Raw genomic sequence first — 19,833 nt, forward strand, 5'->3', positions numbered from 1 at the left:
CTACTAAGTTTCTTTGCTGTCCACTTTTCCTCATGAACATGGTATATATTAACAGAATAATGTGTCCCAGTTTTATAGACACATACTCATACTTTTTCCTTCTCTTGAAAATATTATTTTATGATTTTTTTGTGCTTACGTTTTTGATTAATAAATATTTGATACTTCAGAATCAACTGTATTATTTTGACTATTTTGTATAAATGAAAAGCAAAGCACATTTTTCCTCTCCTCATAAGCAGGGCTATTATTAGGACCCTAAAGATGAGAAATAACAGAAATAACCACCCCAAATGGAATGGGTACAAATAGGATGAGTGAGCCAGCTCCAGTTTAGGAAGAGAACCTAGAGAGAACTGGGAAACCAATGCCATACCCATGTATCTACATTTATTTTAATCAACTTTTTTTATTTTTAAAAAATTTATAATTTTTTTCAATGGATTAGATTCAGATTTGTGCTTGTATATTACATAGTTTTGTATTTTGTATTCCATTTCAATACATTTTACAGATGTTCCTATAAAGATTCAGTTCCCATTCTTTTTTTTTTTTTTTTTTGGCAAGGCAAACAGGGTTAAAGTAGCTTGCCCAAGGCCACACATCTAGGTAATTATTAAATGTCTGACGCCAAATTTGAACCCAGGTCCTCCTGACTCCAGGGCCAGTGCTCTATCCACTGTCCACCCCTGCCTATCACTTTTGGTAAGGTTTTGAATTTTACAATTTTTCCACTCCCCTCCTTTCCCTCCACCCATCCCCCCCACAGAAGGCAGTCTGATAATCTTTTCATTGTTTCCATGCTATACATTGATTAAAATTGAATGTGTTGGGAGAGAAATCATATCCTCGAGGAGAAAATAAAATATTAGAGATAGCAAAATTATGTAGTACATAAGACACTTTAAAAAAAATTGAATAGACTTTGGTCTTTGTTTAAACTCTACAGTTCTTCTATTTTCTTTAAGACAAAACATAATTGAGCAATCTGAATACAGTCAAGGTTGTCTTTTTCAGGAATCTGAAATCTTCTATGCTTCAAAATATCTAATACAAATATCCTATATATTGCTAACTCCCAAAAGAAAATGAAAAATAGTTCATGCCAATCTTGTTATGCTGTAATTAGTTGTATATAGGTGTATTAAGTTGGAAGGAATAATTATCATTAAAGTTCCAAAGAAGTTATCACCAAAGCTGTAGAATATGAAACCAAATAAGACTAAACAAAAATTAGTTTAATTAATATTATAACTATTAACAAACTCTGAAGTCTCTCTTGTTAAAGTTGAAAAAATCTGCTTGATGTACTTGTTCACGTGTAATTCAATCAAAGGACAAAGATTTTTATTCGGAAATATGAACTATTTGCTTCCCAATATTGCCTCCTGTCATCATAGATTGGAAGGCAACTGAAAAAGAAAAAATAAATTATCTTAAAGAATTAGTGCCGGTTATATGGTATCACCAGTGACATAAATAATTGTTGCAAAAGCTCAAAATAACATTAAATATCCATATATTGAAATAAGAGTTTTATAATTCTGAATGACATCCTAAAATGATTATATCAGATTTGTAGCACACTGAGTGGTCCAAATCAAAGTAAGAAATTACTTAAACATTAGTGCATGAACTGAAAATGTCCATCTGTTTCATATTCATACACTATAAGTTCAGGAGAGAAAATAAGTGAAAAAAGGTTTGAAATAATCCCTTATAAAGAATATGAATAACAATGATTAAACAAGATAATAAATAAAACTAGAATCTATTAAGACTTCTGTGTATATGAAATATGGTATTTCAAAAGAGTAGTTGTTTTTACAATATTGACAATATGGATTTCTCCTAAGGCAAATATAATTCATATTTTTCTAATGGAAAATAAAAGATTTCAGAAAATAAAAACTTTTAAAATAAAACAGCAATAAAATTCTATTAGCTAAGTACATATAGACATATTCACCAAAGAAAAGTCTAAGAGAATGTTGAAAATTATGCATGTGGGGACAAAAAAATAATATTTTCATGAGAATTAAATATTAAAATTTTCCCTCAATCTGTGAAAAGTATTCTTCACTCATTCTATATAATATATAAGCTGTATACAAACTATCTGGGGAATTAAGAACCTCATAAAATGAGATATGTCCTCCTAAATATCATTAAGTTGAATCTTGTTATATAAGTTTATATTTCATTCAAATTACTGTTTCCCAGAAAATAAAATATGACATATAACACAGATAAAAAAAGGAAATGCCTGTTAAAGTACTAGTTCAGAGCAAGAACTTACACTTGAATTATTAAAAAGTTTCAGATCATCTTACCTCCCATGTTTTCCAAGCCATTGATCACTGTCTCTCTGATCTACAAGTCAAAATAATGGAATAAATTTTCTTCCTTATTTTGCAAAGGCAAACTAGTACTTCTTCCTTTTGAGAAAGGTTTACTTCTAATATGCAACAGATGATCCGTAAAAGTAAAGAAATCATAATTTTATAAATGAAATATGTTTTTCTCATCAGCTAATATTCCAATTTTGCTTCTTTCCCTCTCTCATACTTTACCCCCAAGTTTCTCTGTCAAATAAACAAATAAAATTGAAATTTTTTTTACCAAATCAAAGAAGCCAAAACCCAAACATAACCTTTGTTATTTTTCAATCATTTTCTTACTTTTTAGTTTTTTGCAAGGCAGTAGGGTTAAGTAACTTGCCCAAGGTCTCACAGCTGAATAATTATTAAGTGTCTGAACCCAAATTTGAACTCAGGTCCTCCTGACTCCAGGGTCAGTGGTCTGATCACTGTGCCACCTAGCTGGCCCTTGTTCTGTCATTTTCAATCATGTCCAACTCTTTTTGATCCATTTGGAATTGGCAAAGATCCTGAAATGTTTTTCCATTTCCTTCTCTAGTTCATTTTACAGATGAGAAAACTGAGGCAAAGAGGGTTACATGATTTATCCAGGATCATAAACCTAACAAGTGTCAGAGGTCAAATTTGAATTCATGAAGATAATTCACTTTGAGGCAAGGCTCGGTATTCTACCCACTATGTTACTAAGCTGCCCTGTAACCTTGGTAAAGGATAAGTTTTAGTACGACTAATCATATATTTATTTTTTAATGCATAATTTAGAATTTTCACATTAAAATAATAATTTTAATAGAAGTGTGTGCACATTTTGAATCAGTCATTTTCTCCCTAAATGACTAAGAAATTAAATGCTTTATTCTTTTTTTTTTAGTTTTTTTTTTTGCAAGGCAAACGGGGTTAAGTGGCTTGCCCAAGGCCACACAGCTAGGTAATTATTAAGTGTCTGAGACCGGATTTGAACCCAGGTACTCCTGACTCCAGGGCCGGTGCTTTATCCACTGCGCCACTAGCCGCCCCTTAAATGCTTTATTCTTAACAGATTCCTTCTGACTTTTGGCCTCCTTTCCCCTCCCCTTACTTTACTGCAAAGTAAACTATTGAACTAGATGATCATTAAGGAATATTTTCCATCTAAAATATTTTCTTTGAGGCACTTGACCCCTATAATTAAACAAGGAGAGAGACTATGGGAGTGGAATATTGTATATACCACCAGATTTACTTTGTCTTCTCTTTTTTCCCTTCTTATTCTTTGTTATAAGGCATGGCTCACAGGTAGGAGAGTGGTAAAGGGCAAATTCAGAAATGATTTGATATTAAAACAAAATAAAATTTTAAAAATAAATCCTGCCATGAAAAAATCTTCTTTGAAATCCTCTCCATTTCTACTGCCACCTGAAGGAATGCAGTATCAATGTGACAAAATGTGGAGAAAAATAAAGATCAGAAATCCCAGACTTTGCCTCCCTACTTCAGAAGGACTGAGACAATAAAGCATGTGGTAGGTGACATTGGTATCAGTTCACAGTAAATCTTTCAATATAAACTGGTAATAATAAGCAAGAGAAGTACCAGAAACATTAGGGCCAAAGCATAGATGAGAACACTTTCAGTAAAGTCACCAATCCACACAGATTAGAGCTATTAGTAATTAACTAAAAGGTCAGTATCAGAGCAAATATCAAGATGGTAGAGTAGCAGGAAGAACCTTCCTCTAACTCCTCCAAAGAGATATAGAAAATGCACCAGGATTGATTATACATTATTTGTATTGAATTTTATTTTTCTTTCTTAATGAGCAGAAGAAGGAAAAAAATTTGAAATTAAAAATCATTTAAGAAAATGTACCAAACTGAATCCTGATTGGGAAATTCAAGGAATCTTGCCACAAGTACACTACCTGGAAAAATTCCAGTGCAGAGAGTCTGAGTATTTTACTGAAATACATGTATGCCAAGAATATGCAAAGCTTAATCCACTTCTGTGACCAGCATTTGTCCTGGATCATGATGATCACTCAGGGAACACTGAAAACTTGAGCTATCCTTGGGATCCTAGGATAACTCAGTCCTCAATACCCTCAAGAAAGTAGGAACTGACGTAATCCAGACCTTCTCTTCCAAAGTAGGCAAAACTTAGCCCTAATAGAAAGAAGCCTGAAGAATGAGCAAACAAAAAGAGTCCCACCATAAAAAGCTATTACAACAACAAGGATATTCAAGATATAAATCCAGAAGAAAGGAATGTCTACAAAATGTTTATTAGCAGAGCTTCAAAGGAAAACATAGTTTGGGCATAAATTCAATAAGAATTCCTGAAAAAACTAATCTAGAGCTTTTTAAAAAGGGTTTATTTTTTTTAAATAAATGAGAACACTAGAAGAAATGGAAAAGAAATAAAAAGCTATGGAAAAAAATTGGAGAGAGGAAGGGAAATCTTGGCATAAGAGGTTTACTTTGCCCATACAAAAAATTCCCTGAAAATGAGAATGGAACAGGAGAGAATTATCAATATATATGATCAGATTAATAAAAAGGAATTGAAAAATGAGAGATAAGAAAGTATAAGTAGCTAGGGCAGGTAATTTTCTATAGGAATTTAGATATGCAAGGGAGAAGACAGGGTAGTGGACTAAAGAAATGAAAGGGCCAAGTGAAGGTTTTTTAAAAAAATGGGTAGATTTAAGTTTGTAAGCAATGAGGGAAAGAGCTAGTAAACAAGACAAGACATGAATGTAAAACAAGACAAGCTCTGAATGATTCCAGAGCTGAAAGGGAAGAACAGTATCAAGCATACAAGTAGAGGGGCTAGTCTTGGCAAATTATCTATCTCAGACACTAGAACAAAAGAGGGTTTAGAGGAATGGTGTATAGCAGTTCTAAACTATGACATAGGAAAGAAGAAAGAGCTCATGGCAGTTAACCTTTATTTTCTTAATAAAGTTAAAAACTGAGATCCTCTTCTAAGAGGGAAGTGACCAAAGAAAAATGAGAAAATTTGCAACAGTCAATTCAGGGAATAGAATAAAGATTCAGCCAGGGCATAATTAAAAGTTGGCCACATAGCAGTAAAGACTAATTAGCAGTAAGGCAATATAAATCTGGGGGTTCTGGTCAGTATGGTAATTCTCCTTCCTCCATTTGCATTCTTTGTTTTCAAAAAAAAGTGTAAATAAGCAAAAAGTGGGGATAACCCAGAGTTCAGATAAGGTAAAGTCTGAGTGTCACTAGTACAAGATTAGATATTCAAAAGTATAACTAGTAGGTCAATTACAGAATCCAAACTGAAGGGAGAAAAGTAAGGTCAGTACAGGAATGACTAGAAAAACAGGAAAAGGTGGGGAATTTGTGCTGAGGACAAAAAATAAGTTTAGAAGTGAGACAAAGGAAGAGATGAAAGAATAGAGAAGAGTATAATCAGAGAGAATTCCAGAATTCAAGATCAAGGAAGTAGTTAGCATAGCTTTGAAATTTGTGAATTCTAAAATGTGACTATTCCTGTGGGTAGAAGGAAGAAGTGGCAGGTGAATTGGGTCTTCCAGGGACATCAATCTGTATGCTCAAGTCCCTGAATATGTGAGGAGAGTACAAAATCAGTATTAAATTCTTTGAAAAAAAATAAAAAGAATCACCTGAAAGCCAGGAAATGCCTGACTCGAATTGTATAGGGCAATAGAGTAAATGAAGTGGAAGTCAAAGGAGAACATGTTGAATAATGAGGTAAAGGAAAAGTACAGATATAGAGGTGAGGATGAAGGAGCTTGCCAATTTCTCTTCCTAGTTCATTTGGAATGAACATGTAATTCCAGAGAGGATGTAGTATTTATGAGAGGGAATCACATTCCCATGACTGTAATAATATGTAAAGGATGCAAGAGGAGAGTATCAAAGATGACAGAGTGTTTCACAATTAAGTGGGGTTTTCATTAAGCATACTGGAATGGGAGGACAAGAAAACAATATGGGGAAGGAAAGAAATGAAGTAAAGAGGGATAAGAGTGGAAATACTGTTAGCAGAAGTAAGCTTTCATCTCAGTAGATGGCAACCTTAATTATAGGGATACAAGAAGCTGAAGATGGAAGTCTGTTAGCCACAAGATATGGAAAGACCCAGTTGACTGGGTTCCATTCTTCTCTGGTCCCTCTAGAACTGAGAATTCTGGTGTAGAGGCATTTTTCCATAGCTTACCATTCCACCTGCTAGACGTTGGGAATGTAGGCAAGAGGTGGCAGGGAGCTCTCTCTCAATGACTGGTCAAGTAAATACCTAAACTTCTTGTCTACTGTACAGGAATGAACACTTTAGAGCACATACAAAAACAGAGGTAGAAGATGCCACCAAAAAGCTATCTTATAAGTGTTTAACTCCTATATGAGTCCCTGGAAGTATCACTGAGGTTTAGAATTTCTCATGGATAGGAATTACCTCAGGGATAGGCCCTCTTCTTACCTTCCTAATTAGATTATAAAACCATAGGCAAGGACTTTGTCTTTTATTTCTTTTGCATCTTCTTCAGTGCCTAGCAAAAACAGTGCTTAATTCACTGAACAGGCATTCAGCTTGAACCAACAGCTGGAAACGGATAACAAACCAGAATCAGATTTGTTCCTTGTATCTTATGGACAGATCTGTGTATGGCCTATATGCTGTGCCAGGTTAATTTTATTTTATTGTTAATTCTATATCAAAATAAAGTTGGGGGCGGCTAGGTTGGCACAGTGGATAGAGCACTGGCCCTGGAGTCAGGAGTACCTGAGTTCAAAACCAGCCTCAGACACTTAATAATTACCTAGCTGTATGGCCTTGGGAAAGCCACTTAACCCCATTTGCCTTGCAAAAACCTAAAAAATTAAAAAAATTAAAAAAAATAAAGTTGACCCTTAAAAAAATAGTTATCCTAAAAAAAAAAAGTTAATACAAGGTATTCAAGACTTTGGAATTATTGAAGGAACCTTGACTATAAAAAACAGCTATAAATAAGTTGTGAAGGAATCTGGTAATTTGAAATAATAAAAGAAGATTCAGTTTCACATTTCATTTTTCTTTGATTTTGTTATCGTTAATAATAAAAGTAGACATAAGTATAGTAGAGAATCAGAGACATATCTTGGATTCAAATCCTGCTGCTGACTGTGTGACTCTGGACAAGTCACTTAAACTTTTAGTGTCCCCAGCAACTAAAACTATAAGTTGTTGAACATACAACATTCCTTCCTGTCTTTGCACAAGCAAACTTTCTTCTCAACTCTGTCTCTTAGAATCCCTAATTTCTTTCAAAATTTAGGTGAAATACCATTCTCTACATGATGCCTTTCCTGATCAGATGCTAATGCTTCCCTTGCCAAATTACCTTTGTGTTTATCTTGTTCATATTTTCATAAATTTATATTTTGTACTTGTTATTTCAACAAATAGAATGTACTTCATGATGTCAGGAATGATTCATTTTTCTCTTTGTACTCCCAGTGTCTAACACATAGTAACTAATTAATAACTGTTTGTTGATTTATTAATTTAGCCATCCAAGACAACTATCTTCAACCAATCCAAAAAAAGTATTGATCTCCTGAAGAGATACTGTTGCAGAGAATATGGGAGAGGATGGACTAAAGTATAAAAACAAGGGGGGGGGGGTAGACCTTGGTAACGTTCTGCTTCTTACTCAGAGATTGAGTCAAAAGAAGAACTAATGAAAGATCAGTTCAGTCAAGCTAATTAGCATTTATTAAGTGCCTATTATGTAACAGGTATTGTGCTAACGGGGATATAAAAAAAAGCAAAAAGTTTCTGCTCTCAAGAAGCTCAGTTTAATTTGGTAGACAACATGGAAAGGATGTCCAAGGCTCCTAACCATTAAAATATTCTACAATAACATAATAATAGTCTAGATTAGCCTAGATCAACACATCTTCTGAACCAGATTAAAATGTAACTGATAAAATAGATGTAATAAAATGTAATTGATGAAATAGATTAAAATATAACACAACATGGATGTGTTCACTTCTGGCTTTCTAAATGAATAAACTGTTTGTAGATATCAGCTTCTAATTGAGTTTATTACCACTCTCTCCAGAAGATCATTGTACACCTTAATAGCAACATTTTGTCATGAACAGCTGTTTGACTTAGTTCTTCTCAGCAATACAATGATAAAAGACTTGTGAAAGACAATCCAAATCCAGAAAAAGAACTTTAGAACCAGAATACAGACCAAAGCATATATTTGTTCATTCTTTTAGATGTGCTATATGTTTTGTCTTTCTCATGACTTTTCCCCCTTTTTCTTTTTTTAATTTTTTTAAAGATTTTATTTATTTTGAGTTTTATAATTTTCCCCCTAATCTCACTTCCCTCCCCCCACCCCCAAAGAAAGCAATTTGTCAGTCTTTACATTGTTTCCATGTTGTACATTGATCCATATTGAGTGTGATGAGAGAGAAATCATATCCTTCAATTCCTTCTATTTCTGATTTCTTCTTTCACAACATGGCGAATATGGAAATATGTTTAACAGGATTGTGTATATATATATATATATATGTATATATATATATATATATATATATACATATATATATATATATATATAGGTTTTATCAGATCACTCACTGTTATTGGGAGGGGAAGGATGGAATTTAAGGGAAAAAAATATGGAACTCAAAAGTACAAAAAATGCAAACTATCTTTTATTTATAATTTGAAAATTTTAAAATAAAATTAGAAAACAAAATAAAATGCTTATTCTCAATTTTTTTTTTTTATCTCAGGGGCCCTTTACACTTTTAGAAATTGCTGGGGACCCCAAAGACTTTGTTTCTATGGGTTATAATATTTTCCAGTTAGAAATAAAATGGATTTTAAAGTATTTATTCCTTCAAAAATAACAATAACAAATCTGTTGCATATTTACATGATCTTTTTACGAAAAAAAAAACTACTTTTCCCAAAGAAAAAACTCAGAGTAACATAGAACTGTTTGATATAGTTTTGCATATCTCTTTAAGGTCTGCCTTAAAAGAAAACAGCTTGAATGAGATGAGCAGAACCAGAAAAACATTATACACCTTAACAGGGGGGTGATGATCAACCTTGATGGACTTGCTCATTCCATCAGTGCAACAATCAGGGACAATTTTGGGCTATCTGTGATGGAGTATACCATCTGTATCCAGAAAAAGAATTGTGGAGTTTGAACAAAGACCAAAGACTATTACCTTCAATTTAGGGAAAAAAATATGTTATCTTATTATGTCATTTTTCTATCTCTTATACTTTATTTTTCTTCCTTAAGAATATGATTTCTCTCTCATCACATTCAACCTAGATCAACGTATACCATGGAAACAATGTAAAGACTAAGATTGCCTTCACAGGGGGTGGGGGGAAGCAAGAATAGGGGAAAAATTGTAAATCTCAAAATAAATAAAATATTTCTTTAAAAAAAAAAGAGGGGCAGCTAGGGGGCACAGTGGATAGAGCACCAGCCCTGGAGACAGGAGTACCTGAGTTCAAATCCGGTCTCAGACACTTAATAATTACCTGTGTGGCCTTGGTCAAGTCACTTAACCGCACTGCCTTGCAAAAACTAAAAAAAAATAAAACAAAATAGTTTGATTCTATCTACTTCCATATTTAATCTGTTGTGGTCCACTGTTTTGGTTAAAGCATATAGATGGGAAATGAAAGGGCATTTTAATAGGTAAATAATTTTTTAGCATTTTTGTGAAAATAATTTTGACTTCAAGGACCTTCCAGAAGGGTTTTTAGACCCTTTGACCACATTTTGAGAATCCATGATCTAGAGATTTTTATTCCAATCCTATCTCAGTATTGGAATACCCTTAGAAACAAATCAATATTTAAATTAACTATCACTGCACTTATAATCTGAATTAACCATAACAGGATAACAATCTGATTTCTCAAACTACATAGAAATTCTGACTTATTACATTTAAGGAATAAGATAAAAGGAATAAATTGATAAGGACATAGGATCAAGTCCTACCTTTAATTTTCCTTCTTTAAACCACTGACTCAATTGTAGGATTCCAGACTCAAATTTGTCCTTATAATTCAAAACCAGAAATCTTTCCCTATAGAAAAATAAAAGAGAGCAATATAAAACAGGACAAAAGCAAGATCAGATGATTTCACAAGCCTCTGAAATTTTTTCATGTAACAAATATTATAGTTTAATCATATTGAGTTCATTCAGATTTAGTTTAGACAAATGTTACAAAAATAAAAAATATAAGGGAGTCAATGTCAAAATCATTATTTGGGTTAACAAAAATCTATTTATTGGGCTTCATGTGGCTTTTAAATGCATATTAGTACTGTGCTTGGTTTTAACTCCAAGGAATAAGATGCTACTCCCAGGATAGCTTATTACAGTTAATCTCATTATTATCAAGATTTGCCTCTATCAGCCTCCTCCTCTGATCAGAGAGCTGGAAGGTGGAATATCAAATTCTTCCCAGTGCATTCCTTTATAGAGGACAGAAGCTGGGCTCTCAGCTCCTCACTCCACCTTCTTGGTCCACCTTGTCTGCTTCTTCCTCTGGTTTCAACACTAGGGAACAAGATGCTCCTGGTATTTCTCACAGCACCCCCCAACTTGTAATCTTTCTTTTTTATTAATTGTATCCCTAGCATTTAGTACACATACTTGGGACAGAGTAAGCATTTAATAAATGTTTACTGGATTGGTTTGTAATGGGAGAACATCGCTGAATAAAAATAGCATATCTATGTGGGTATATATATTATACATACATATAGTATATGCACATATGGCTTTAATATGATGGTAAATAAAGGAAAGAAAGAGTACCTTGTGATGTTTCTTGTTTTCAGAATTGACTCTACTTCAGGCAGCAATGGGGGAGGATAAGGTACATCCTTATTGTATTGAGAAATCTGACCACACAGGATAACATGGCTGTTCTGATTCATCTGTTCAGAGAACACTGATTACTATCCCCAACCCAAGAAACAGATTTTTCTCTATATTATGGTTGTTTGTCCTTCATTCTCAAAGATCATGAAATCAGGGAGGGGATACCATGAAAAGAACATGAATTGGATTTGAGAGAGGGGGTGCTTTGCTAAAGTCACCAGCTTCACTTTCTCCTCCAGAGACATTTGGATCCAGTGACCAGACCAGACCAGGACACCTGGAGATGGCCCCAGACTTGAGGCAATAAGAGTTAAGTGACTTGCCCAAGGTCATATAGCTAGAAAGTGTCAAATGTTTAAAGTTGGATTTGAACTCAGGTTTTCCTGATTTCAAAGTCAGTGCTCTATGCACCATGCCACCTAGGTGCCCTTTTTCTTTATAGCTACTGAATATAGAGCTGTTTTGTGAAAAAGTTTGAATATTTTCATAGATAAAGTATCAATGAAAGCATCCTTGGAAGTCAAAAAAAAACAAAAACACTGACAATTCCACTAATAATGTTAGAGAAATTTTTGAGGACATGACTCTATGACATGTATTTATGAACATGAAGTGGTTAGTAATCAAGTGGATATATAGAAAGAAGGTAAAACCTACTAAATATTAAAATAAAAATAAATAAATTTTGTAACTCTAATATTTACTTACCTTGGAATTATACTAAACTATTCAGTACAGTGATATATAACAACTGATGATGAAATACCCAAACTCTATAAAATACAAATGTTTATCCGCCTCTAATTTTTTTTGGGGGGGGATTTTTGTTTTAAATTTTTTTTGCAAGGCAATGGAGTTAAGTGGCTTGCCCAAGGCCACACAGCTAGGTAATTATATTAAGTGTCTGAGACCGGATTTGAATTCAGGTACTCCTAACTCCAGGGCCAGTGCTCTATCCACTGAGCCACCTAGTCACCCCAAACCTGTAATTTTTTCAGTTTTATCTCTTAGCTTCCCAGATGGAAATTTTTTTCTGAGAAAGTTTGAGTGCATCCTAAGATCAACTATCATTTGGCTGCATCTACTTCATGTATGCCTTTTATTCTACATGGAATTCTTATTTTCTTTCCTATATATTCTCCATATTTTTTTATGGCAAGCATGAAAAACAACAAAATTATTTCATTTGATAGAATGCCTTCCTTGAGGACAGGAACTGTTTTATTTTTGTGTGTGTATATCCCTAGCTCTGCATGATGCCTGCAACAAAGTAGGTGATCAATAAATGCTTGCTGATTAGGAAAAAGCTAAATGTTCAACACTCTCTACAAAACATTCAACTCCATATTCTTTCAGTCCTTCCCAACTCTCCTCTGGAATTCTTGTTCTATATAGATCAATACATTTCTCTTCATCTTTTTCTCTCATGGTAGTTCCATCTTCTGACACTCAATGAAACCAACACTCTTTTGCATTCCTTCTAGGATTGGGTTGTACCTTCTCTCACATTCTCCAACTCACTAGTCCAAGGAAAGAAAAATAAAATACTTAGGGGCGACTAGATGCCACAGTGGATAGAGCACTGTCCCTAGAGTCAGGAGAACCTGAGTTCAAATCCAGTCTCAGACACTTAATAATTGTCTAGCTGTGTGATCTTGGGCAAGTCATTCTTAATCCCACTGTCTTAAATAAAATTAAAAAAAAAAAGAAAAACGAAATACTTCTTGGTCACCTTTGCTGTTTTCAGACCCTCCCTCTACCATCATTCAGCAAACTCATTTAGAAATCATTCTTCATATTGATCACCCCAATTCTGGTGCCTGTTATCTACCAAGCCTCAAGACTGCCTCCTCTTTTCTCAATGTATTCAATTGCCTGACAGGCAATCTTTTCCATCCAAGTTCATGCTTCATATTTAGAAACTCAACATACATATTCAATACCCTAATGACCCTTAACTCCCATGAGCCATTTCTTCATTCTACCTCAGTTATAGAGAGCTGAGGATACTTTGATCTTGCCATTCCTAAAACATAAGTCTGACATTTTTCAATTTTATTCTAATCTCCCATAGTTCTGCCTTCAAGCTGTCAAGACCACTCCTATTTTTTCTTATTATAGTTTTCCAGACCTTGTTTTTCAGAGTTAAGGCCCAGCAAGCAAGCAGTCGCCTAAGTGTGGTTTAACAGCAATCCTTTGAGCTCACCCTCTGGATGAATTCTTCTGAACTAAAACACAGAATTGGCTTAAACCAGCCCCAGGTAGTGCCTGAGCTCAAACACCTAAATGAAATATATTCTGATCATGAATCTGGTAATGAATCTTTGCTATGAACAGACTGTCACTAGGCAAATCCAACTCAATATCATTATTATACTTCACTAATGCATTCATACCTCCCTACTTTGTTCTTTGTCTAACTATAATTGGGTGAATCAAGGCTTATCCTGATGCCTTGGTCTTAGAGGAGTCTCTGGTGTATATGTCTGGTTTGCTTTCTCCAGAGAAATAAAGAAGGCTTTTTGTCTATAAACCTTGATGGGCTATTTGGTTTTGTTTTATTTTGTTTTAGCTTTTGCTATAATCCCTGTGGCTCTCTTGTCAGAGCTAACAGTGTAATAACTGCTGTGATTTTTTTGGTTTATTTTATTTTATTTTTCAAAGATAACAGGTAGCATACAACCTCTGTGAGCTCTTTGGTATTTTCAAGTTTAACAATTTTTCTTAAACCAATTCTTCATGCACATCATGACCTCCAAATTCCCATAGTCTTCCTTACTATCTCAGACAATTAGTTATAAATCTAGTTACACTTTCCTCCCTTTTATTCATTCATATATCCAGTCAGTTGTTTGTCATTTCTACTTCTTTAGCATTTCTCTCATCATACTACCACCTGAACTCCTGACTATAGGACCAGTGCTCTTGTGCAGGCCTGGACTAATGTAGTAGTCTCCCTTCCTCAAGTGATACTTCTTTGTACTCCAATCTCTACAAATCTACCAAAGTGATTTCCTTAAAACATAAGTCTGACAACATCAAACCTAAACTCAATAAACTGCAGAGGTTCTCTATTATCTCCAAGATCAAATAAAACTCTTGTTTTTCACTTAATGATATTCACAAACTGGGCCCTTCCTATTTTCCAGTTTTCTTACATACCCTCTTTATACTCAGTGGTTAAAGCCATACTGATCTACCTGTAGCTCCTCACATGGAGTGTTCCATCTCTCATCTCCATGCCTTTGCATTGTTGTTGTTGTTGTTGTTGTTCAATCATTTTTCAGTTTTGCATGACTATTTGTAATCCTATTTGAGGTTTTCTTGGTAAAGATACTAGAGTAGTTTGCTATTACCTTCTCCAGTTCCTTTTACAGATGAGGAAACTGAGGCAAATAGTGGTTAAGTGACTTGCCCAGGTTCACAAAACTAATAAGTGTCTGAGACTAGATTTGAATTCAGGAAAATGAAGAGTCTTCCTCACTCTGGATCTGTTGCTCTATCCACTGTGCCACATAACTGCCTTTGCACTGGCTGCCCTAAATGCATTCTCTTCTCACAACTATCTTCTGGAATTCCCATTTTCCTTCAAAACACAGCTTCAATACAAAATTCGCTATATTGACTCCAAGCACTATTTATGCCCTCCCTTTCTCAAAACTACTTTGTATTTAATTTGTATATATTTATGAATATATGCAATGTATACTCCAGTAGAAGGGCAACATCTGTTTTGCTTTTGTCTTTGTATCTCCAGTGCCTGATATTTAGTAGGTGCAATCAGTCAGGTGCCGACTGATTATTCTTATTGTAACTCTATAAGAGACACAAATTAGATACTGAGCATGATTACATAACAGAATACAATAAAAAAAACTGTCAGGTTATTCTATCAGAGCAAACATGAACTTTGCATAATTTTTTTTGACTGGTGGTTCATTCAGAGTAATAAAGGAGGTATACAGGGGCAGCTAAATGGTGCAGTAGAAAGAGCATTGGCCCTACATTAGGGGACCTCAGTTCAAAGTCAGCCTCAGACACTTAATAATTACTTAGTTGTGTGACCTTAAGCAAGTCACTTAATCCCATTGCCTTGCAAAAGCCAAAAAAAACTCCAACTCAACACAAAAACAAAGTAGCACACACACACACACACACACACACACACACACACACACACACACACACACACAAAACAACAGAAATAAAAACTATATTCAAATTTATAGTAGGAAATTGTTATTCACCTGGTGTATAACAGTATTGCTGATGTCACCACCAACATTGTCAAAGTAAACATCCACTCCAGACGGACAAAGCTCCCGGAGTTGTTCTGCAACATTCCCTTTCTTATAATTAATTGCAGCATCAAAGCCCAGTTCTGAGACCAAAATGGAGCACTTGTCATCTGTTCCACAAATTCCCACCACTCTGGAACAGCCTTCCAAATGGCCAATCTGTAAGAATAAAAGCCTGAAAATTAAATGATTTTATATTGTTATACAGAATGATGGAAAAACTGTAAGGTATACTGAAGGTATTTACTACAGTTCAGGTCAGATAGTAATTTTTTAACTTTTGGTCAAAATCTGGGGCAAAACTTAAAAAGCAAAGTTGGTATACAGTGTGATGTTTAAAACAAATCATAAAGATAGAAGCAGAACATAGAGTGACTTTGAGTGAACAAGTAGACATCTTAGATATGATTTTATAAAAGGAATCCTCAGATTACCAACAAATCACAATGCTACATGTGAACCTAAGTTTCTAAGTTTGAGAGATGATAAGCTAGAATTTTTGTTCTCATTATGAAGATATTTTTATTACATTCACCTGTGTAAAATACACATGTTATAGAAATGCTTAAAAGCACTCTCTAAAGATCATTCCTTGGTTCTGAAAAAATATATCAAGTAAAACAACCAGGAAGCAGATATTTTCTTTCTTTTTTTGTTTTGAAATCATTAAGAATTTATTAAGTAAATACCATGTGATAGACACATGCTAAACACTAAAGATATTTTATTTTTTATTTTTTTGTGTGTGTTTCAGTCTGTATTCAGAAACCATCAGCTCTATCTTTGGGATGGATCGTAATCTTTATCATAAGTCCATCAGAGAAATTGCTTCAATAATTTTTTCCCACAGTCGCTATTGCTAGCTATATTTCCCTCCATCCTATTCCTCCCCACTCCCATTTATTCTATTCTCTCTACACTTTTATCCTGTCCCTCCTCAAAAATATATTGTATCTGACTACCCTCTCCCATGATCTTCCCTCTCTTCTATCACCTACATCCCCCCCTTACTTCCCTTTCTCTCATCCCTTTCTTCTCAGGGAGCAGATATTTTCATAGAAACAATGCTTAATAACAAAGAATAATCAAAATGATGTTCAAAAGTTATGACCAGTGGAGTTTAAATATAAGCTCAGATTATCACTAGCTACTTGATTTGTGCCAAATTATGATGTAACAGTTTCACAAGTTATAGTGTTGTTTTATTATAACATAGTATACTATGTTATTGCAAAATAACATGAATGTGAAAGGTCATGGTCTCTGCTTTAGCTGCTCAAGATTTTTTTGCTTATCTGTTGCTTATCTGTTTTTCTACATAGTTATTATACTAAATTATTGCAAAATTAATTTTCTTAGCGTAACATGAAACTGAGTATGTGTGTTTTATGTTCTATACTTTTGTCCTTACTGATTTATCTTTTATCTGGAATTTTTTTAAAAACAGATAAGTTATGATTTCAACTGATTTGCTCATTAGAATATGAAATTTCATGGGGGCAGCTAGGTGGCACAGTGGATAAAGCACTGGCTCTGGAGTCTGGAGGACCCAAATTCAAATCCGACCTCAGACACTTAACAATTACCTAGTTGTGTGACCTTGGGCAAGTCACTTAATCCCTTTGCCTTAATTAAAATTAAAAAAATAATATGAAATTTCAGAGATGTGACCTTTTCTAATTATTTCCATCTTAACATTCAGTCATTTTCATTTAATTCTTTTTTCTAAGTTTCTCATAAAGTACTAGACCCCAAATAAATCTCCAAATAGCAGCATGTTTATTTTCAATAATAGCAATAATATAGTTGACCACTTACACATAAGCTTTCTATCAGAAATATTTAGGCAAAACATTATGTTTCCTTCTTAATCTTATTCTTCTACTTGTCCAATTTTATATCGAGACTTCAACTATGAATGTTTCTTTTTAAAAATCAAATAACTGGGGCGGCTAGGTTGCACAGTGGATAGAGCACCAGCCCTGGAGTCAGCAGTACCTGAGTTCAAATCTGACCTCAGACAATAATTACCTAGCTGTGTGGCCTTGGGCAAGCCACTTAACCCCATTTGCCTTGCAAAATCCTAACAAAAAAAAAACCCCAAAAAACCAAATAAATAATCATGAGAAAAATTACCTGGCCAGCCACTGATCCACAAGCACCTGCAGCCCCACTGACAACCATAGTCTGGTTGGAACCAACAGTTATGTGACCTTTTTCTTTGATTCCAATTAAAGAAGTCAATCCAGGCATACCAATAGCACCAAGAAAGTAAGAAAGGTGTCCATCTACCAGTTGTGGGTCTACCTAAAATAAAATATCAGATCTTTATATCACACTATGGCTTTCTATCAAAGTTTATACACATTGGTGAAAATTAACCTTACATGATTTCTGATACAATAAAACACTTATACATTAAAGGAACTAGGTATAAAGTTCCACTGAAAACAGTATACCAAAGAGGACAAAGAGCTGGAGATAGAAGTCAAGAAGACCTAGTTCTGCCTATCACAATTGGCTGTGTTTCTATGGGCAAGTTACATAATCTCTTAATGACCACAAACAACTCTCAGACTCTAAGCTAACTCTCTTGGCTCTAAATTGTCAATTTATATAGGTAGAGGGAGTTTTCCTCATTGGAATACCATAACATGCCAAAACAAAATGACAACATTAGAATATGGAATCTTAATCAAAGTCTCAAGCCAAAATTCAATCACCAAAATGTCAAATGTTGTGGCTGTGGGAAAACAGGGACACTGACAATGTAAAGACTAACAGACTACCTTCTGTGGGGGGAAGCAAAATTGAGGGGAAAATTGTAAAATTCAAAATAAGTAAAATCTTTCTACATTTCTGGACATGATCAATAAGGGAATTTGTTTTGTTTGTCTAACTCATATTCCTTACAAGGATTTTGGTTTTATTTTTAGTAGGGAGGAGAAAAGAAGGGAAGGAAGGGAAAAGAATGCTTGATAATTGAAAAAAAATTAAAAGAAAAGAAAAGAAAAAAATTTAAAAGTTTAAACTCCAAGTAATATTGCAAACTATGAAAATTCTTTCATCAGGAAAAAAATGCCATTAATGTGAAAGGTCATGGTCTCTGCTTTTAGCTGCTCAAGATTTTTTTGCTTATCTGTTTTTCTACATAGCTCTTTCACTAATTAGCTATGTGATCTTAGAAAAGTAACTCAATCTTTCTCTGTTTCAGTTTCTTTTTTTTTTTAGGATTTTGCAAGGCAATGGGGTTAAGTGGCTTGCCCAAGGCCGCACAGCTAGGTAATTATTAAGTGTCTGAGACTGGATTTGAACCCAGGTACTCCTGACTCCAGGGCCAGTGCTTTATCTACTACACCACCTAGCCGCACCTGTTTCAGTTTCTTGATGTAAAATGAGGGTACAGAACTGATAACCTTTTATGTTCCTTTAAACTAAGATCTGATTTGTAGATCAACCACCATAATAAAATATAAGTTCTCATATTTATATAATAACACTTTAAAGTTTAGAAAGCAATTTCTTTATAATCTTGTAAGGTAGGTAATGCAAATATTGTTAGTGGCTATCACCATGGTCACCATTAGACAAAACTGTAAAGTATGATTTCAGGACCTTTTCATTGCTCTTTTTGAACCCTACTATCCCTTAAATACCTTTTCCTTCATTCACTGTCCCCAGGCTGTTTTCTAGCTGCTTAGTTCTCAGCTATAACATTCTTCCAGTTAGTAGCAGGCTAACTTCTTAACCTTTTATTGTGTATTTTCCTTTCATAGCATATCTGTTTTCTCAAGTAGTTCTTCAGAAATCTTTAGCTTCTGCTAGAAAAAAATTCTAGTCGAAATACATTGTTGGTGGAGCTGTGAACTCATTCAACCTTTCTGGAGAGCAATTTGAGATATGCCCAAAAGGCAACAAAAATGTGCATACCCTTTTTTGACCCAGCAATACCACTACTGGGTCTATACTCTGAAGAGATGATGAAAAAGGGTAAAAACATTACTTGAACAAAAATATTTATAGCAGTCCTGTTTGTGGTAGCAAAAAATTGGAAATTAAGTGAATGTCCTTCAATTGGGGAATGGCTTAACAAACTGTGGTATATGTATGCCATGGAACACTATTGTTCTATTAGAAACCAGGAGGGATATGAATTCAGGGAAACCTGGAAAGGTTTGCATGAATTGATGATGAGTGAGATGAGCAGAACCAGAAAAACACTGTACACCTTAACAGCAATATGGGGGTG

At 34.3% G+C, this 19,833-nt stretch overlaps 1 protein-coding gene across 2 annotated transcripts in view; it reads right to left on the reverse strand.

The window, feature by feature from the left end:
- Positions 1 to 389: 389 nt before the first annotated feature.
- The window catches only part of PTGR2 (prostaglandin reductase 2), a 59,202-nt gene continuing 39,758 nt past the window's right edge, over positions 390 to 19,833 (reverse strand). The window contains exons 5-10 of one of the 2 annotated variants that reach the window (XM_074235751.1): positions 17,721 to 17,891; positions 15,534 to 15,743; positions 11,221 to 11,342; positions 10,393 to 10,480; positions 2,334 to 2,373; positions 390 to 1,412 (exon numbers count right to left, since the gene is read on the reverse strand). In XM_074235751.1, coding sequence (XP_074091852.1) covers positions 1,348 to 1,412; positions 2,334 to 2,373; positions 10,393 to 10,480; positions 11,221 to 11,342; positions 15,534 to 15,743; positions 17,721 to 17,891 — 696 coding nt within the window. In that variant the 3' untranslated portion in view covers positions 390 to 1,347. The remainder of the gene's footprint in view (positions 1,413 to 2,333; positions 2,374 to 10,392; positions 10,481 to 11,220; positions 11,343 to 15,533; positions 15,744 to 17,720; positions 17,892 to 19,833) is intronic. The other variant, XM_074235750.1, reaches the window with a different exon arrangement.

The sequence above is a fragment of the Macrotis lagotis genome, chromosome 4, assembly GCF_037893015.1.
Source record: "Macrotis lagotis isolate mMagLag1 chromosome 4, bilby.v1.9.chrom.fasta, whole genome shotgun sequence".
NCBI lineage: Eukaryota > Metazoa > Chordata > Mammalia > Peramelemorphia > Peramelidae > Macrotis > Macrotis lagotis.